A 21,946-nucleotide genomic window follows, 5' to 3' on the forward strand; every position below is an offset into this window, starting at 1 on the left:
TCTGACCCAGGAAGACTCCTATTTAGGCTCTTTCTGCTTGTGTAAGAGACATGAAACTGGAAGAAGCTGTCATAAGTTCAGATAAACAATGAAAAAGATTCCTCAGCTTGAACTCCTAACTTGGTATAACTAGATGGACCTCAAATTAGTAATAAAATAAAATGAATATTTAAGAGCTGCAATAACAACAAGGAATTTCATGACCCACAAACTACAGGAAGACAGGTCATTCACTGTAATATCTGGTAACTGCAGATGTGTATGTCATCTAACAAAAATATCCTTGTTCAGCATACTGTGGTCTCTCCTACCACAGCCACCTACCTGTGCTTTTTGACTTCTGTCCATGCCAAACATTTTGGGGGCATTTAAACAGAAGGTGATTAACTAGCCTTTCTTCTGTACTTAGATGGAATATATATCTACCAATACCACAGATTTAAGTGAATGCTTCCCTGCTTTGTGGAAAGGTGAACTGTATGTCTCTCACCTTATTTATTAATAGTTATTTTTGAGGGCTCTTTTTTAATATATATTTGATTTCATTTGGAAGGAGCAAGTGGGGACATGCGAAGGAGTAACTCTTATGATGGTGTCAGAAGACTCCAGTTACAGTCCTGCACCATTCATTTTGCTGCTGGAGCCCAGCTTATCTCTTGGTAGTTCCTGTGAAGAATGGAGGACTGTGAAAACACCTGTACTCCATTCCATTTGACCTTCTCCAGGCACAGGCCTAACCCTGAAAATATCATCTGAGAGAAACAAAAGCCAAACAAAACTGAAAACAAAACAAAAATCCCCATACTTGACAAGCCACTAAGCCAGTCTTGGTCAGGAAGCTCTCCTCAGTTTGTGACACCAGGATTTGAAACAGGGTCTTTTGTGCCTTGTCATTAGCATGATGCTTTAAAAAATACTTGCCACTGGAAAGAGGTTGAAAAGACCTACTGCTAATCTAAATTTTCATTTGTATTGTGCCAAAGGATATAATCCCCTCAACTGCTTCTGGGAATAGCTTTCCTAGGACAGTCATGGATGGAGCAGACTGAGTCCAGGAAGGGTCATAACGCCAACCCAGGGCAGGATTGGACATTAAGCAGTTAAGAAAGTTGATGGTAGAAAGGCAATTGGTACCTGTGATGGCCTTGCTTCCTGGGGATCCAGAATTTGGAGCGCGGAACATCTGGGATTGGGATGCCGGTGGGACACCGGTGGGGGTGCGGTGCAGGAGGGTGGAACATCGGTTTATTGAAGGCGGTGTTTTTTTGCTGGATTGGCTCGCCTGTGTCTTCACTGCCACGAAGAGTGGAGATCGAGAGAACTCTGGATATGAACACTCAGAACTAGTGCCTGGATAGTCAGTCAGCTCCCAGACCATGTATCCTCCGGGAGGATTGCTTTCTAATAGCCATGCTCATGAATCCCTTGCATGGGGACCTGCAGAGACTATGGATCCACTGATCCCATATAACAAAATTGTTTTCCCATCACCCAAAGGGATAGATTCCTAAAGCTTATTAGTTCCCCTCCACACCTTTAACTGTTACATGACCAACCCACTTCTCCTCCAGTAGGAATCACCCCATCCATCCAGGAATCCTAGTTGATTGCCATGGTGTGTCTGGGGCGTACCTGCACCTCTGTGCTCTATTTTTACTTCAGTAAGTCTGAACCTGCAGAGCAGGTTTCTAATATGCTACTCAAGAGCTCTAAATGGGGAGAAGGTTAAATTTTTTATCCTTGAGCCTTACATATGTCCTACAGATGTCCAGCTACATTCCTTGTCTCTCTAACCGAATATAAAGAAAAATGGGTTGTTGGTAATGGGAGGGAAGTATGAGGAAGAGTTCTCATCCTGTAGGTCAGGAGAGGTCTTTTGGCTCCCATCTCCAAACAAGTGCTGGTGAGTCATAGAAAAATTCTGAGTATTACTGTGATACACTCTTCAAATGTACCCCAATCTACAAGAAGACATTTCAGTCTCTGCAATGCACAGTGAGGATTATCAGGAATTTTCAATGCCAAAAGTCATATGAAAACTTTTTGGAAGCACAGCCCTTTGTCCAGTCCCATTGGATGAATTCAAAAAAAATCATTCACAAAAATGGAGAAACCACCTAAAAACCCCCTTCATTCCTCGGTGGCTTCTTTCATAGAAATTTGGATGTAGCCTCTGAAGCCAAGTCCCACTCCAAGCATCTGCTGTGGAGAATCACTAAGATATAAGGTTCCCATAACCCACTACCAAACTCACTACCATTAATTTCTACACCCAAGTGATACTCTGGAAGCCTAAACTTGAAGAGATAACAACAGCATCTGTTCACCTTAAGGAGTCTAACTCAGAAATATTTATCTACATTGAGCAATCCTCAATCACAGACTGCCATGGCAGCACAGAAACCTTTCTTTGAACCAGGTGAGAAAAAAGTCACCCAGGTTAGGACTGGATGCTCATTTGAAAAATCTTGTGAGACATTACAGACCTCACACTGTGAACCGCTCTCATCTTTCCCTGTCAGTGATTGGTAGCATTTGAAAGTGGTGATGTGTACATTCAAAGCAGTCTGCAAAGTGATACTCAAATGAAACAGTATTTGTTTTTTTTTTTTTTTTTTTTTGATCTGTTACACAGATCCAAGATGTCACTTCTTGTAAATGTTAGTGTACTTCTGCATGAGATCCTACAGAAGGTTTTCTCGCAGTTTAGGTCAAGATACTTCTCTGCTTTGTTTCAGACCAGCTGAATAGGTAGGAGGCTTGCTCGTGCTTCCTAGGCTTCATTTCAATCCCCATGGATAAATCTTCCTCCAGTTGCTGCCAAACTGCCAGTAAATACCTAGTCAGATACGACAATTTCCTGTGTATATGTCAACTAGTTTCCCAAGAGGCCTATTCCCACCAATTGTTGCGTTATTACCCATCTACACAAACAAGAGAAGCAGTAATCAGCCATCAGAGTCAGCTACAAACGAAGTCATCACAAATCCTCTGCAGCCCAGAGACTGTTCTGTCTCTGGGAGATCTGAAAGGTGAAATCTCAGTACTATGAAGATCTCCAAAAATGGCTTTTTTCCCCATTTTTTTTTTTTAAGTATCTCATGGCTTGTATCTGGGATAAACAGATTGGCCTCAAACTTGCGATGCAGCAGCAGACCTGACTTTATTCTTAGCCCTCTCCAGGTATAAAGCTCAAATTAAAGCCCAGAGAAAAAGCTGCTCCATCCAACACTAGGTTAAAACAAAGGTCAAGCCAGCAAAGCAAGATAGACAGGATCAAAAGAACATTAATCCTAGCAGTCTGGAAGATGCTAAAAATCTGTTGAAGAAAATGTTTTAGTCTTTAGCTCACCAGATGGCAAATTCTTTTTGAAGATTAAGCAACATCCGTAGAGATGATCACATAACTCCTCTGTTCTTGAAGCTAAGTCCTCATTGTGAAATACTCGGCCTCAGGCTGATAAAAAGGCCCAGTTCAAGATATTTATGCAAATAAAAATACTGATTTGCTGAAAGGTTACAAAAGCCTCCTACCTTAAAGTGTGCAGCTAGACAGCAAGACTGGAGACAGCATCATGGACAGACGATCCCGTAACTGTTGCTGTGGAATTTCTTAAACTTTCTCAGAAAGCACATCAGATTTGCCCCAGTTGAGGCTCATATATTGGTTAAGGAAGAGCAATTGAGAAGATCAAGCTGTTTGTGCATCCCCATCACATAGTGTTAGTTTTAGAGAAGGATCAATTCCTCATCCTTTTTCTAAAAATCAGTCACCTGAAGGAAAACCCTCAATCTTCACAAAAAGTGTTTTTAAGTGACTCAAGGGCTAGGTAAATAAGTGCATAATTTAGAGAACAAGTCATGCTGAATAATCTCCAATCACTTGGTAAAATGAGTGCACTGTGCTACAGCCACACAGAAATGGCACATAGTAGGCTAAAAAAGACAGATGATATTCAAACTCCTGCTTGGCAACAGGACACAGAATTTGGTGGTTGCTGTGTGTGATCATGATGGCTGTAGAGGAGCCTCCAGAGTAAAGCTGTAGCCAAAAAGACTGAGACAATCTGTGAGTGTACAAACAGGGCACTCTAAAAGATGATCAGGAAGACAACATTGCCTCTGCATTCTTGCATGGGATCCAGTGCTGGTTCATGTCATTCAAAAAGACTGTTAATAGACTAGAGAATATTCAGAGGAGAAGGCAAGAGGATAAATAGAGGACAAGAACACCATACCTTACAATGGAAATCTCAAGGCACTCAAGGCAAGCTAAAGAGCTTAACTGGGAGGTTGGTCACTATTGAATGACTTGATGGCAGGGTACACAAAGGTATAACAAAGGCAGAAATTTGGTAGCACGGACTTCCTTCACCTAGCAGACAAAGTTATAAGAAGATCCAATGTCTGCAAGTTGGAGCTGAATATTTTTAGCTTTAACTTAGTGAGGGTAATAAATCTATCTACCTAACGGGTTGGTGTATTTTTCCTCACTCTTAACAGCTAGATTGGATGCCTCCCTAAAATGTATACTTCACAGAATCACAGAATGGTTGAGGTTGGAAGGAACCTTTGGACATCATCTAAGTCAAGCTCTGACAATGAAGGAGATAATCTGGTAGCCATTTCAATATGTCTCTCTGAGAGATGCATAAATCTATTCACTATATAATGGAATAAGTATCAGATTTTATGACTTTGTTTATTCTAGGTAAGTGTTCTGATTAATTGGCATATTAACTTTTTTCAGAAAAATCTTATCAAAATAGGTATGGAAGTATGGCTGGAATAGCCATTAGGATGGATCAGACAGAATTATGCCATCATCTCTGGAAGGATTTGAAGTTTTTCTGGAAAAAAATCTTACCTTTAATGAGTATAACGTAAAGAGATTATTTAACAATGGACTGAAATTCAGTACACTGAGCTGAAACCTCTGGTATTGGAAACAGGACCTTCCACAGGAAAAGCTCTGAGCTCAAATCTATTAAATTCTTAACTTTTTTTATACTTACAAACAGCTATTGCCAGTGGAGCTGGATCTGTGTTCTTCTCAGTTTGGCAGCACTCTTAGTAGAAAATAGACCTGCTACCAACAAAGAATCCCTTTCCCTAATGGAAAAGTCATGATAGCAACTGTCTTTTAAGAAATACAGGAAGTGTTTAAATACTTTTGATGAACAATAATCTAGTTTCTTTCATGATAAAAAAAAAAGAGTAATTGAATAGACAGGCTCAGTGAACTTCCTTGAGCATCTTGTATGTTGGGCTAGTAGCAAGGACGGACTGCTCCCTAAGGGACAGGGAGCCAGCAGCCAGGCAAGGGCTCCATCTCAGTGCTCCTACGTGAGATGGTGGTGAGGTACAACTAAAAGTCCAGATCATCAGGTAAGTCTGTGATGATGAGGCATGTCCGCAGTGAGGCTGGTAAATTAATCCACAGGTCAAGATCAGGATCAGGTCTCGCGAGGATAACAAGGGTCAGATAAAACCAAGTGATTGCTGCACACGTTCATACAGGGGCAAGACAGGGCCAAGGTCATGCTGGGAAGTCAATCAATGGGTCAGGGTCCAGATCAACAAGGTTCTCAGCCAGGCACGGGCATAGCTGTGGCTGAGCTAGAGACCAGCAGCAGTAGGAGTAGAGTGGAGCTCAGTGGGAGTACAGTGTAGCTGTGGCAGGGACTGAGGTCCTGGCCTCAGCATGAGGCTTCCTGACTCATGCACAGGGGATGTGGGTGGAGGCCCCAGATGATGCTGGTCAGGACCATTAAGGCGTATTTGTGCTCTCAATGTCCTGATAACATGTTAGCTTTTTGTCCTGGAAGCAACGGATGTGGATAGCTGTGGAGATTTTAGAGCTCTCAGCACACACCTCTGTGACTGCAGAGTCTGTTTCTGTGTCTGCAGTTACCAGGAGAGGATGTGGCAAGCATGTACTCCTAAAGCCTGAACTTGGCAAGCTAAAATCCACTCTCTGCGGCTTTTCTAGCCAGCCCATGTTCTGAATGCACTGGTTTTTCTCTGCACTGTAAACAGACAGTCTAAGAGCACGCACAATAGCACAGCCATCTCCCAATGTGGCTGAATCAGTTCCATCTTACAGCGCAGACAGAGCCTTGAGAAGGGCTGAAAGAGGCCTCTGAACCTTCCCAAGTGCACCTGTGTTCAGAAATATTTCTAAAACTGGGACAAGGAATGTGCCTGCAGTTCAGTTTGTTGGAAAAAAGCTCCAACACCCTTCTTAGAAGGGATGAATAGGCCTCTGGTGGCCCTTGAGTAAAAAAAACAGCATAGAGATGTATTCTAAAATAGTAATAGCTCAATTTCAAGCATAAGAAAGTGCCCCTTCTCCTCACTAACAAAGGATGACTTTTGAAGCAGACATTTGGCATTAACAATTCCAGGGACTCACATAGCAGAGCTGTTTTCCAGAGAATAGATATTCCGTAGCACTGACCAAAAATTATCCTGGAAGGCCCCATGGACCCTGCAAAACAGGAGTCCTTGTTTAGCCCTTTTCAATAATTTTTGAATAATTATAGCAGAAAACCAGAAAGACAGACTCCGGAAGGGAAGCATGGACTCAAGCAGACAGACCCAGAAAGTTGGATTGGTAACACTGAAGCTCCTTCCTTACCTGCTCCCACTAAGGCTAACATTTCAGCATTTGCCTCATGATCACAAGAACAAGGCCAGGGTAAAGACAGAGTCTTATCTTTACTTCTTCTGATTGTTAGGGAATGAGAAAAGCCAGTTTTGCACTGCATCAAAAGCTAGGTTTTTCTTACAGCTACCTCATAGGACCTTGGTCTATAAGAAGAGCAGAGTACAAGCAGTAGAAAGGCAAATATGTTCCGGCCAGTCTGCCTTGGGAGATAACGAAACCTTCTCCTGTATGCTCACTAGGGTTTGTGATTTGCCACTGTAAATCATAAACCTGACCGGTCATGGCAACCAGGAGAGCACAAAATGCAAAAATTGTCTGTGGAGGAGAAGGCTAAAGCTTATGAAAATAGTATCTTGAGTGGAAGTGTCTTCAGAGTTAAAGAAAGGATTGGAAGCCCTCTGCACATGTTCTCTCAGTGACTGCTGGCTCTGGCCTGCAGCAGAGGGCAACTCTTTCGCAATGGCAAATGCAGAAACTATGGTGCTAGAATGGCATCTATCCCAGTCTTCAACAATGAGCCCCCCTCCTCCTAAACTGATGGCTACTGGAGAATCCACACCATCCTGCATGACAAATTCTTGCTCAAGACAGCAGAGGTCTTGACTCGTTAACCTCTCTTTAGGGCCCAGGTTTTCACCCAGCAGCTCTCCTGTACCCAGTGAAATGGCTTTCTGCCTTCCCACATATAATAGTCTCAGATTGCCCTAAATACAGGCCTCCAGCAGCCAAAAAGTGGGCATCAGAGTCACAGGACACACCCTTAGCCTCATACTGGGCAGATGATCCACGGCACTCTGCACAGAAAGAATGGCAGTGTCTGTGTGGTCCATCTGTATCTGCAGTCAGACCCACATGAACCTCTTCAGGTGAGCAACTCTCACAGAAGACTAGCTGTGCTTTCTGTGCTGGATAGCTTGGGCTGGAACCAGCAGCTGCAGCCTACTGCAGGTGCTTGGGAGGGTAAGAGATAGCCTTAGTGGCAAATCCTCTTGAAATGGGATATAATGGGAAGATAAGAATCTGTCCTTGTTGAGCAGAGATTCCAGGCATGGTCCTCACCATATACTGCTCCTTAGCCATACAACTGCTAAGTCCCCTTCACTATCTGCACAAGGTTGGACTAAAGTCACCAGAGCCTTGGTGCTTTAGAGTCCATCTTTACTAGGAGAATGACCTACTGCTGATCATCACCACCACCAGGTTTTCTTAGGACCTGCAAACACCTGCATTAAGAACACTATCTACTTTGGGAGATGGAGGCTGAGGGTGTGAGGATGTTTAGGATTGACTGTAAGATGTGCAGTCATAGGCATTGAGACAGTTTCCTTGGACAGATGGGAGATAAGAAGATTAAATCTGATGGTAGTCACAAAGGCAGTCTGTGCCACATACCTCTTCCATCATCCTGGTCCACCTCCATGCACCAGAAAACCTACATGGGAGCTGTCAGGAGCCACCAAGACTTGATTACCTTAAAAGTGATGGCCTGGTGGACTATGTTCCCACTTTACTTCTACGTATACATAAAATCAAAACTACCTTATTATAATAAAACTTAACTAAAGCTGAATTTGGTGAGGGAGGAGCATGTGCTCCCTCTGCTGGCTGTGGATGAGCAGCTAAGGAAGCCCACTAAGCTGATGAGCTAAACTCATCCGTCCTCATCATCAGCCTCAATGCTGGCAGCTGGACAGACACAAAAGAGCAAACAGCAACAATGCTGGCTCATACCATTAAAATCGCAATGTAGCACAGGGTGATGCTATGAAAGAAGCATGAAGTTCAGGAGCAAACAACTTCTCTGCTTACTTTTAAAGCATCCAATACCAGCATGTAGCCAGAATGTATCTCTACTATTTTACTAGAATTTTTCACTGAATTATGCTTAATTGCTCATTATAACCTCCCCTTTGTCTGGAGAGTGCAGATCGTAGTATCCCTCCAGAGTGCAGATCGTGATGTCGTGTAGTATGCTGAGAACTGCCTTTTCCCGAGCTCCCTGAAATAAATATTTCATTGCCTGTGATTTAGTAGCAAGCTGCCACAGTAATTTACATGATTTTGAAAACCAGTTTGAACTCACTGTCTGCAACAGTTTCTCAGAAGCTTGTAAGAATGATGTTTCTCCTCTAGCATGTATATTCACTCATTATTTATGGGAGTCTAGAAAAGTTTGTGCATTGGTTTGTTAAGCACACTTTAGGTACTAGAACTTTCAGTTAAACAACAAAACAAAACATCAAGCCCTCAAGAAGAATTGCATGGATTTTGTTAAAAATTCAGTGATTTTATAGACTTAACTAACAGTAATAGTGTCTCTCTAAGAGGAGACTCCAGCTTGGTGTTAAAATGCTCTGGTCAGCACATCATCTGGTATCTGCCAGATGCAATCCCACAGGGTCCAATGGAAGGATCCATAAGAATGATAATCTCTACTGCAACCCTCATGTTTATCATCAACCACTGTAAATCATAGTTCATTATGAAATAGATCTTCATCAGGATACTCACTAATAGGTGCATGCAGCGCCACATGTTCTTGGTAGGGAGTGTAATATTTGTACTGCTTGCCACAGAATTCACAGGTGTAATTGCCAGTTTCTGTGAAGATGAAATTAAAAGAAAAGGAAAAAAAAATCAGAAAGGAGGACAGTATTCTCTCATACAACCATCAACTTCTTGACTTCTTATACAAGAACTAGCTAGGTGATTAAAAAAAAAAAAAAACACCAAAGCATCCTCCCCACACACTGGGAACTTACCTGCCCTATTTTTCACCCACACTTCTCCCTAACAGAGAGATTAAAGCAAATACCCACAGTGACAGACAGAATATAAAAAGTCCAGTAGAACTGAACAAGTTACACAGGTTATCCCAAAATTACAGTAGGTAAGTGTGCAAAACAAGGGAGAGAACCCACTTCTAAAGTCTGTATTACAGATGACACAGTCTTGTCTTCTGGTTACAGCCAGCCAGTGATGCATGGATGACAGGAACAATTGAATCAGGAAACAGAATTGTTAACCTTGATTCCTAATTACAGAACTTTTATATTGGAATTGCAGATTTATCTTGCAGAAGGAAGAACCTTCCTGCAACAACTGTGCTAATTCCTGCTTTGGGGGTATTGAAATAATGCAGTAATATTATTGTGCAATGGCAGGCATGTCCTGTTCCAACCAAATATTAGAAAGTACAGAACCAATAGCAAGCTGCAAACCGAAGTAAAACCCAGGGTTAATCAATTGTTTCTAAAATGGAGGAGATTTCAGAGAGGTGCCTGGGAAAAGTCTGGTCCTTTTTTTTTTTTTCCCCCACTCTCATCTGTTTGATGGATGCATCACAAAGATAGTGTGCAGGCAATCACCTGTCAGCTCTGCCAACACCTCTCAAGTCCCCCTCTAACAGCTGCCAATTTGCTTTTCTCCTGAATCTTCTCTCTGTAGAGCTCTTGAGCAGAAAACATCACAAGCTGCACTTCTTAGGGCCAGGGCTGCTGGTATTTGGTGTTCATTTGAACCTAGACATATCCCTTCAGCATCCCTGAGGTTCCAGCAGCTCTGTATCATGCAGTTCTCTCTGGTTTTCATAGAGACACTCCAGCTAACACCAAACCAGAAATCTATTGTGCTGTCTCTTTAATCTTTGAAGCTATATAATAATTCATACTTGGACCAATCTTCTGAAATGGTTCCGGCTCCTCCTCCTTCACTTCATCAGCTGCTATGACGGCCTGGTCATAAGGGTCTGCAAGAGAACAGAACCAGCAGAGAGCTGACAACAGCCTCAAGTTTTCCTTCTACAGCTGCATGGGCACTGAATGCTCCTGCATCTGTAATGACATCTCAATCTGTAACAAGATTTCAAGGCATGAATTACAAACACAGTGCCTGCTCTGTCTGACTTGGCCCTCCTCCTCCTCAGGAGCCCCAGGAAGGTTTTCCAGCGCCCTTCCCCAACCCAAAAACATACCTTGCAGTTAACTGATACTAAAAAAGAAAACAAAAACAAAAACAAAACCAGAGGAAGATTGAAGAAACACATTTCAAAGACTGATTTCAATTTTCTGATTTTCTTCCAGTGCATCTCCCATTTAAAGATGTTATTCTGTCTGAAAGTGGGCATGGGAATGCAGTTTGCAAGCAAGTCAGCTAACAAATACTGATCAGTGACATTCTACCATCTAACAGCACAGCTAGCAGCAAATGAGAACCCAACCCATTTTAGAAAGTAGTTTAATTTTTGCCTCGAACAATTCACTAAATCACCAGAGACATGAAACACCTGCTTCTCTGATTTTCAGAAGCCTGATCAATTGTACGGACAACAAAAGCCTAGTATCTACTAGGGCTGGGCATCAACCTACCAGCTGTACACACTGGAGGAAGTAGAGAGGATGCTCCTCTCCCACTGGAATCAGTGACAAAACTTCCTCGAGTCTTCAACTATAGAATCGGGCCTGCTGTGCCTGAATTATTGAATACTTGAAAAGGTTTGTGAAATAAAGCACACAAAGGATCTCAGCTTACCTGCCCGGTTTTCTGGGGCCCCTTCCACACTAAAAACTAACACAGAATAGAAGAAGGAGGGGAAGAAACAAAACAAAAATTAAATCCTCTTAAATGGCCTTGTTTTCTTCCTGTATTTCACACACTGCTTCAGCATATTTGAGCCCCACAGAACCAAGCCAGGCTTTTTGCCCCAGTCCCTCTTCCCAGTAGCATCCATATAGGAACTATGTGAGCATGCCCAGCCCTAAAATACATAGATCTTCAAGGCCCCTTTCCTAACACTAACACAGCCCCATGTGAAGTACAGATGCACAACTGCCTTACATTTGTGTTTGCTGAGATGCAAACAGCCCCTCAGAGGAACTCACACAAAGAGTGTCTTTGCAAGACATGTGGCCCTCTCATAACCCTAAGTAAAGTTCTCTGAACTATAGCTATGAAGACACATTTCAGACAGGAGCAGACACATTCAATCTCACAACGGCTTTCAGCCCAAGTAACTTCATTTTGGCTGCCCAGCAGGAGTAATGGAGCTCGCAATGGTGCACTGCAAGAGAACGTCAGCTGTACTTAGAGTATGTTTAGATGTTGATACATTCCAGTTAAAAACAGCAAACCTTTCTGGACCACGGTTGTTGTGCAAAATGTGTGCTTTCTTGAGAGACTCCAGCCACTCAAAATCTCCTGCTTTCTAAGCATCCTATACCTGAAATTCTACCAGGCTTCCCTTCCTGACCATGTAAGGAGCAATACTGATAAGCTTGTGGTATACACTGCCAGGGTTCACAGTATATGTGGGCTCTGAGTCAGAGAGCTTTAGATGCAGCAAGCATATGCAGACAAGCCAAAGACAGTATGTTGCTCATACTATTTCTCCCACCTTAGAAAAAAGAAACACACTTCTGCAGGGGGGTGTCTGCTTCTGTCCAAGTGTCATCAGCCTAGAAAAGATCTGCTTTCACGCAGGAAAAACTGGCCTGTAATGTTCACTGACAACTCTTATTGGTTCCCTGCCACAGTGATTAACAAGAATGAAACAACATTTCTCAACTCTGAAATGTGGTTTCTCACTGAAGAGCATGTTAGGAACAATCCTATGAAGTCAGAAACCAAAGCGCCACCAAATCTTGCCCAGCCAGTAGCCAGACCGACAATTTACCTTGAGGCACTCAGCTATAGGAAGCATATCCATCTTAACCATGAACCTTAATACAGACAGGAGGATTGCAAGGACCACAGGTCCCAGCAGAGGGTGTTATTTTGATGCACGCAAAGAGAATCAAGCATAGCAGACTTCTTCCTGCAGTATCTGCAGACTGCGCCTCTACTGCAAAAGGCGAGCAATGCTGCATGATGCCCTGTACATCATGGGCACTGCAGACCTACAGAACCACACTTTGTCTTCCCTAAAGTAATTCAACAACTACTTCTCACTCTAATTTGACTAAGTGTCGAAACAATACTCACCATCCACGGCATGCAGGTCTCTGTGCTCTTGGAAGCAGCTATAATATTTATATTTTTTCCCACAAATGTCGCATGTGTACCTAAAATTGTCTGTAGGAAGAAGAAAACAGGTTACTTTAGAAACCTTGAGGCAAAAAGTAAGTAATCCTGACGACGCTGCTGAATCAGACAGCCTCATGCAATTACGCTCTTCCCACATGCTCTCTCATACTTCTTTGGCACTCAGACAACCACTGCTTCAGATCTACCCCAGTGTGCACCACACTATACAACTTGAGGCATATTCTGATTTCTTATTTCATAGTCAGGCAGTTCTGCTCCCCAGGAAGGGTTGTATAAATCCACACAGCAATAAAGATGCAGAGCGAGCAGGTGTCTCTGAAATATCTTTTGGAAGTTCAGGACTATAGTATGAAAGTGCTGGTCAAGATGGGGATGCACTGGCAGAACTAAACACAGCGTGTTTAGATTAGAGCTGTTAAGGGCCCAAACTTGTAATATGCTAGATAAGATATGGACTGGGCACATCTGCTTGTTCATACGATGCTTGGTTCTCACTGCTGCTGCTTACTAATCACTATTTATAGTCACAAACATATAGTCATGTTGATCATGTACAGTCATAGATCATGTATAGTCAAATTATAACAAAATGAAACACAGTCAATAATCCAAAATATGAAGGACCTTAAACGTTGCTCAGTGAACAGCAGGGCTGATGAAGCCTGGTCTCATACAGATTTGTACCCTAGTCTCCCTCCTGTCATCCCAGCAACAGCAAATACCCTTCTCTACAGTCATGCTTCCCCTCTTTTTACTCCCCATTGAATCCGCCATTCTTCCAGACATACATGTGCCCTTCAAACATCAGCTCCTTCCCATGTCCCTCCTGCTCCATCTGACCACCGAGCAGCCTATATTCTGCCCAGCTCTGGGCTACCTATGCATCTGTTTGATAACTGAGAGATAACTGCAGGCTTTTCATCCTCAGGAACCATACCTGAGACTTTCTTCCCCACGTAGAGGCCTACAGAAATACACTGTTTTTGGACACTTCTAACTTTCTGTCAAATTTGTCGGGAATTCACCAGTCTACCAGGTGTAGACTGAAAACAGACAACTGTACGAACCCTGTCCATTTCAGAAATCAGACTACAAGTGCAAAATGCCTTCAAAAGTGGAGTTTTGTTCCCTCCTGCAGCTCTAAAAGTGCTATCTCTTAACTGAGCTTTGTAGCAGATGTAATGAGTTTTGCAAGGTTAGTCATGTTGCTTTTTATTCTATTAGATCTGCTGTGTCAGGATAATTACTTTCCAGCAGATCCCTTGGGAAGTGGCAGGGAAATGCCACTGACACAGCTCAAATTTTACAGGGACAGGATCTAGCCTGACTTGTGGTGGTGCAGTGGAGGAAAGACCCTAAATTATACTCAAGCTTCTGTCACCATCTACATGCCTAGCAATGTCTCCGGGGTATGTGTGGAGGGGAGAGAGATGCAAAAATCTTGAGATGTTTATGAATTCTCTGTGTCTGGGGACACGGAATGTCTTTGGCTCAGTTATCACATCACAGTAAGAGGAGAATCTGAGCCTGGGTGCCATAAATCTGAGAACATCTTTACTTGTCAACTTAGTGGTTTTTCCCTTCTTCTAATGTCTAACATATACCTTAGAGTTCAGACTGACAACTGTAAGTAGTCATATCACTGCAACTTGCAGCATTTTATTTACCAGCTGGCCACAGTGGCTGGTAGTTGGCATGCTATGAGTCTACTAGAGTAATATAAAGTATATACATACATGTGTTTTACATAAAATACAACACATCAGCTTGTGTAGCCATAAAGGATTTTAATCTAATGTGCTTTACTTTAGAGTAGCAGTAAGCTGGGACTGTACATAACAATTACTGTGACTCCACAAATGAGTTGCCATTTAGCAAGTTGCAGCATCTCAGTTGTTTGTATTTATATAACCATATGCTTAACAAACTAAAAACTCTGTCTGTTTTTAGCTCTTCCACCAGTGCGTACAAACACACCAGAGCTGCACATTATGCAAGCTTTTATTTTACTTCTTAATAGCTCCACTTATTAAAAAAAAAAATTTAAAACTAGTATGCATTGGTATGGGCTAAATGCTCGCTTAGGTTCTTCACCGCAATCTGTCAGCATAGAGTTTCAACACTAAATGTAGAATCACTTTCCACCCCTTTATTCTGCTAGACAGAGTGGAAGTAGAAGCTATGGTGATCTGTAACAGAAAATACCAAATATAGTAAGTGTTAAACAGTTGGGTACCGGAACTCTACTTCTGCCACTAGAAAAATATCTGTATCTTAATCAGAGCATAGCAACGCTAACCTAGATCTAGGAGATTTTAAAAGTCCAGGCTGAACAAGTGAGATAGAAATTAGGTCTAGCCAGATGAAAAGGATTCTCTGCCTCAGACAGTACACTGTTTAAGGAAGAGAGAAGGATTAGCAAAACACTAGCAGAAGAACATTCAAGTGATAAAAGCACTGGTGGGTCACCGCCAAGATACTAACATATCGTTCATATTCATTACATAATCTTATGCACTCTACTTCTGTGCAACAGGGTTGAATCTCTAGATCCACCCAGCAGTTTTGTCAACAACAAAAAGAATCTAATTATTGCTACTGAATATCTGTGTATCTGTTGTGGAAAAACACAACCAGTCTTAGCAGAGAATATTCATAATGTGTCATCAGTAATCAGTCTCACATTACTGGGCATCCCAAAACCAAGAAACCAGCTTCCTTTTTCAAGCGCAATGAGCCAGACAGTTAAGTTGTAGTCTAAGATGAACAGAAGACTAATTCTTCAAAGTACCACCAAATACAAAAACTTTCAGTACCTCTATTTGGAGGAAGCAAGCTAACATGGCCTTAATTTGGAAAAGAAGTGTTCAACAAATACAAGGACTAGACTAAAACTAAATGCTAGGAACTCTATGGCACTAGGACATCATCGCACAGATTCATACAGGCATGATTAGTTATATTCTCTAGGAACTTAGGAAAGTGTGTTGGGATCTCACTTCAAACAGCTGAGACTTTTATAGCACCTGCTGGGTAAGATCACCATCTTCCTTTCCTATGCAGCATGGGGAAAATTAAAACATAATAGAAAGTCTCATACTAACCACACACCTCTGGAGAATAGGGTTTTGCTCATTTTGTGAGGGTACCATTTTCCCTAAGAAAGATCAAACTCCAGAGAAGATTATGGGGAAACATGACACTAGGAGGAAAAATAAGAACTTGTTGCAGCTGATTTGGCAATTAATCTCTTCCTCTTCTCTTTAAGGTAGATAACACCCAGCAAAAGCTGCCAAGTCTCGGAAATGAGGAGATTTAAAGAGAATCCAGAAAATATCAGGAGCCTGCCAATGTGTGGCTAAGCCTTCCCCACTCTGAACAGTGACCAGCAATCCAGGGCCACTCTGATGTGCCAGACTTCTTCCCTCTTACCAAAGCTGTCTTTGCTCCAGAATATTTTCATCGCCGCTCCTAACGTCCTTCTTAGCAAGCAGCTCGCTCTCAGCAGCATTACCCTGTACATGCTGGTGAACAGCTTATATGAACGTAGCTACTTCTCCTTTCCGGGCTGCAACCACTCCACCAAGGCAGATTCCAGCTGGTAGAGCATACCCAAGATTGCCTGCCAACACCAGCAACAGCAAGTAAGATAGAGCAACACAGCTTTCAAGTCGAAGAGTTACAAGGGAATCATGTGGGCCTGTAAGCCCATATTGATACCCTTCTGCCTAAACCTCTAATGAGATGGTAGTAGCCATAGCCAAACTAGGACTACTTGAAGCAAATCTGCTCTGATTCAATCTCTCTCCTGTCACTAGGTAGACACAAACACAGTGGAGCTCCATTAGAAACAGAAATACATACTAGGAAACAAGAAGACATGTTTCAGATACAACGCTCATAAAAACTAGCACTTACGTGAGCTAAAGGCAAACATGTATATTGTGAAATTATTTTTATAAAGAATTTTTTTATTAATGTTTGAGAGCATAAAGTGCTGCAACTATGCATAAGTTCTATTAATCACCACTTTTAATATTTAAGCAAAAACACAGGGGAAGATACTAATTACTCCACAGGCACATTCAGTGCCATCCCTTATTGGTATTCAGACAACAATTCTGTAGCATGCATCCTTGCTGCAAGCTGAACAATTGCTACATTACATCACTGCAAATCTAGAGTTTCAAACATTTAAAAGTAAAGACATTCAGTTAAAAACAGAACTCCAGCAAATATCATTTATCCTTAATGCTCAAGAGTTTTTCCAAGAAGGGCAGGGATTCTAGAAGAGCTGCAGATCTAAGAGCTAATGGCCTTATATCCTAAGACAACCCCATGAAATGCACACTCCAAAATTCAGCATCACTCGTTAGTAGAAAAAAGGCAAGCAACAGTCATGCTACCAGACAAGTGTTCCCCAGATATGAAGGACTGACATACTGATATGTCAAACATAGCTTTTTTCAGGTACCCCAAGAAACAACTCCATGAGAGTCATAAAGTGTCAGGAGAGCGTACTATCATCACAAACCTGACCAGATCCCAGGGGGATACATTTGAACAGCATGAGGTCCCAGATGCCAACCCCACCTGCTTTTTCTGTAAGTGGAAGAGGGACAGAAAGAAGGGCTGGGAATGTTCTAATTAATACTCATAGACACCATGACCCATACTAACTCATACCTGGAACCATGCTGCAGACCACACAGGCATGCAGCAAGGAGTGGGCAACACTCAGCGTCAGTTCCAGTAAAAGACATAGAGCTGGTAGCTCTTTTCTGCCTATCTCCAAGGGCCTGCTGCCTGCTGGCTCCTGCTGAGCTTTTGTATGATTTGTTCCAACAGCAATGCCTCGCGGCTGCTGAAATACCCTACCTTTAGGATGATCAGCCAGGTCATCTTTCTTCCTACGTGAAGCAAAACAACAAACATATCTCAAAATATTTGATGCTACAAATATCCAGTGGAGAAGAAAAAACATATTTCACTTTGGTAGGAAAGACAGAAGACAGAGAACATGTGCTCAACAATGGCAGGCAAAAGAAGAGGCTTCCTTCCTTAGGGCAGTTGGCTCAGTGCCTCTGTGGATTTTGCTCTAGAAAGTCAGGAAGGGAATGATAGCAATCAAGAATTTGCTGAAAGGTCAGGACTCCTATATCATGAGCTAAAAATACAGATCACTTAATCCACCCTCATGAAGGCAAGAATTTGAGACCACACACACTGTGCGCTATCTACAGTTTTTACTATGCTCCAAGAACTCTGGGCAGGGTCACAGAAACCAGAATTAGAGATGGTTACATACATCATCCAAAGTATATCTCTACAAGTATGACAGTCCAGAAAGATGAGGTCTCCACACAGCAGGTTGTGGGAGTTTCTTAAGGACTTTTCAAAGTGAAGAGCAATTTTCACCTGACCTGCAATTTGCACTTACCTTTTAAGCAGAACCCCCTCTCAAAAAAAGCTATGTGATAAAAGACCCCTAATAACTAGATATTTTGCAGATACTCTTGAATTCTAAGTGATTCTGTTCTTGCAAAGCACTGTGGAAATCACTGTCTACTAGGTATAGCTTTCAAATGAGGAAGAAAATGGGAAACTGCAGAATGTAAATGTATTGCAAACGCCTGCTGAATTGCTCCCAAAATCTAGCAATGTTCCAGCTCCTAGTCAACAAAAAAAGTAGAAAAATTAAGGGTAAAGAGGGCATCAGATGAGTGGCTATAGCATTATTTGCCTTGCTTTATGATCAGGGTGGCACTCTTCCATCAGAAGGTTTGAGAACTGAAAAGGAAGTATTAAACTCTGGGAACTCCACATTTATGGCTCAATCTCAGGAAACAAGGTTTCCAAAACACAGACTGTTAAGTTTAGAATATCTGGCAAGATCTCTGAACAAGGGGGTAAGGGGGGCCGGGCAATTTCTTACAACTAGGCAGCTGCAATGTATTTGTCTGTCATCTCTCTCCTTGACATTGCAATGTTTCTCCACTGAAACAGGCTTTCAGGATGAGGCTTATGTGACAACAAAATTGCAGTATCATCCCTCCAGCCATGGACAGCAGATTACAAGACAGTCTGAGGCACACCGATGCTCAGTTTCACGGTCCTCAACTGTTTCCTGAAAACGTGTTGCAGATGAAGGGGTCTATAGGAGTCCTGCTGGTGATAAATATAGTGGGCTGCACTGGTTAATGGCCGTGTAAGAATAGCGGACGAAAGCTCACCTCCCTTAGGATGTCTGCCTTACTAAGAACAACTATGGGCAACTCCAGTGCTCTTCGGTGAGAGTCAAAATCACCTTTACTAAACCACCTGACACAAAGAAACAGAAAAGATAAGTGGTTTCTGAGATACATGTCACATGTTTGTCATGGGGTGACAAAGGGTAGCCCACCTTTCAGCCCACCTTCCAGAAGCAAGTCCTGGGCACAGACCTACCTGAGCAGCCTCCTCAAGGAGGGCCCAGGGTGCAGCTACTGCTTCCTTACAATAAAGGAGGGAGTAGTAAAACATCTTTGCGTGCTTCTGGGGCTTCCACCTCAGGGAAGCACAAAGACAGCTGCGGAGATGGGTTGCTCCTTTTCAGCAGCCAGAGGAAGGCTTGGAGGGAAAGGAACATATTTACAGCTTCCTAGAGTAGCAGGATATTCCCTGAGCTGGTTCATGGACTATTCTTTTGACCTACCATATTTAGAAACTTCCTTCTATAAGCTAGGCTGCCAATGGAGAGAGAAAAAATGCTTATTGCCTATAGATATCCATCTACTCCTCATGCAAATTTTGTTCTTGCACAAGAGTTACAAGCTTTACACCTGCATTTTACAGTCAAGTAGAAAGATGCCAGTAAAGTCAATTGCAATCTACATCAGAGCTCAACTTAAAGGTGTCTAATAGCAAAATTCCTTCAAATGGGAGCAGGAGTGAGCCTGAAGTCAGCAGCAACTCCTTAAGAGGATTAAAGTATGCAGAGTTACATTAGTAAGGATTAAATAATAATAAAATCCAGAAATTTGGAAAGGACAGAAACCCTCATAAACCAAGGCACAAGCCAGCTCCTAACATGTAGGGATTAGCGAAAAATTTTCCCTGTGGACAAACAATTTCAGAATCAATCACTCCATGATCATTTATTTCCCTCCCACAAACATTTGAACCTGGCCACTGTAAGAAACACAACAGCAATCTAGACATACTCTGTCCTGACCTAGCCTGGTGATTCCCACGCTTCTTGAAGGGGATCCTGAGGCTTCAAACAAGTAAAGAATAAGGTAATCCACAAAAACTCACACAGTTGGGCCAAACTTTTTGCATTTACGAACAAATGGTCCAGGCTGTTAACTCACCTTTGGGATAACTAATGGCTAAATGACAGGTGACAGGGCATGGAGCCACAAGCTTGTGCTCAGCTCCTCTCTGAACTGTTTCATGGCTTAGTCTCCACTCCAAAAAGCAGCTGTTGCAGATGCATTTGGTAGCTGCAGGATCAACGTCACTGTAAAGTGTTTTTTAACTGCTTTCAAGAATGTCGCCAGTGGATTCTGCACTACTTCATCCAAACCATGTGTCAACTGACTGTATTGGCACGACACAGATTTAAATGCAGACCATCCTGGGCTTTATGAAATCCTTCCACATTTGGAAACTCGATGCCAAACTATCAGGAAATCCTATACAAAAGGGAATATCCTGAATGTATGTCTGAAAGATAGTCTGACGATCACATATTGAGGGGGTTTGTTTGTTTTGTTTTTTTAACATTTTTGGGAAAAGGTTTTGTGGGTTCTACTCACTGAATGTCAAGAGAGAAAAGACTTCCCAGGAGCTCCAAGGCTGTTACACATTAATGAATTTCCTTCTCCCACTTGTTTCCCACTTAAAATATGTTAAAGTTGAGTAAAAACGGACAGCAAATACCAGCACTTTAAGCTGAAAATATTATGGAGTTTTGCAATCATCCCCATTATGAACCAGGATATTCAGACTATGACATGATTCAGACACACCAAAAAATACAATTAACACTGGCAGATACTTTTTCATTCTGGTGTCACTGCAGGGCAGCACTGAATTCTTTTTCATTTAAACTGTAAATAAGTGTAAGTTAAAGAATGCAGAGAAGAGAGTGATAATGTGCAGTATTACTAGGAATTTGACAATGGACAGTATAAATCTTGCATATTTAAAAAAGAACAGATGCACCCATACATACCTAATTTGTGTTTTGTTTTTTGTTTTTTTAATATTAAAAAGGATGCTAAGTTTCCATTGTAAATACAAAACTCAATTCAGCCCTCATCATGGAGCTATGTACAGCATATAATAGAGGCAATTTTACTCTAAACTCTTTTTGGAATCAGAATAGTTTGGCTGGGAACATACACTATTGATAGACTTCACAACTTTACAGAGAAAGTAACACAGCACAGAAAGTTTCTAAAGAAAAAGCAGATCGCATCTTGACTTTTTCCTACACACTTGTATTTGACAACAAATTCTGTTTTTACTGTGGTTTCCAGAGGGGGATTTACAGGTAGTATCAGTGCCTAGATTCCGAAGTGGAAAGGAAAGGTGATGGCTAAATGACTGAGCAGCACTGAGGAGAAGATCCTGGCTCCCCAAACCTTCGTAAAGAAAAGAGTCAAAGCAATACAAACTTCAAAGGATACAGGACCCTTCTTGCTACAATTATCCAAGATAATCCAGACCTCTAACCTTTATGCTTAGGTTGAAAAGTGGAGGTCTTAAGAAGGTAATCCTTGTGTTACTCCGCGTTTCCTTCTTGAAAAGATCTTTAAAAGCGAAAATACTGAAAACTGTGGTAAGGCAAGTGGGATCAGTCAGCAGTATGGACTGCTGCATCTTTTTGGTTGTTGTCTTGGCTTCCAAATCATTAGGACGTAGTTTTCAATAAAGTAAAAAGACAAAACTTAGGATGTTTTGTTGTCTCTGTGCTACTTCAGTTTAATATTGCTGAAATGCCAACATGCAGTTCAGCAGACAAAAGTTCAGACTGAAAGAAGAATTTAGAATAAATAATGAAATTGGTGTTCGTTCACATTTTTGTTGCTACATTTTAAATGAGGTTGGAAAATGGAATGTGTATCACTCCCTAATGAACAGAAGTGGAATGTTTTTCAATCTTCAGGAAAGCTATCCTGCCATTTTCAGGACAAACTGATGAATGAATGGAACAGTTAGGGATTACTAAAATTTTTACTCCTTTTT

At 41.9% G+C, this 21,946-nt stretch overlaps 1 protein-coding gene across 16 annotated transcripts in view; it reads right to left on the minus strand.

Moving 5' to 3' along the window:
* ZNF618 (zinc finger protein 618) overlaps positions 1–21,946 on the minus strand; it is a 179,843-nt gene that overhangs the window by 36,160 nt on the left and 121,737 nt on the right. For 11 of the 16 annotated variants that reach the window (XM_062590847.1, XM_062590852.1, XM_062590851.1 and 8 more), the window contains 5 exons: positions 12,650–12,739; positions 11,201–11,236; positions 10,341–10,418; positions 9,182–9,271; positions 1,135–1,323 (listed from right to left, as the gene is read on the minus strand). In XM_062590847.1, coding sequence (XP_062446831.1) covers positions 1,135–1,323; positions 9,182–9,271; positions 10,341–10,418; positions 11,201–11,236; positions 12,650–12,739 — 483 coding nt within the window. The remainder of the gene's footprint in view (positions 1–1,134; positions 1,324–9,181; positions 9,272–10,340; positions 10,419–11,200; positions 11,237–12,649; positions 12,740–21,946) is intronic. The other 5 variants (XM_062590853.1, XM_062590850.1, XM_062590848.1 and 2 more) reach the window with 3 other exon arrangements.

Source organism: Rhea pennata, chromosome 18 (genome assembly GCF_028389875.1).
Source record: "Rhea pennata isolate bPtePen1 chromosome 18, bPtePen1.pri, whole genome shotgun sequence".
Classification (NCBI taxonomy): Eukaryota; Metazoa; Chordata; class Aves; order Rheiformes; family Rheidae; genus Rhea; species Rhea pennata.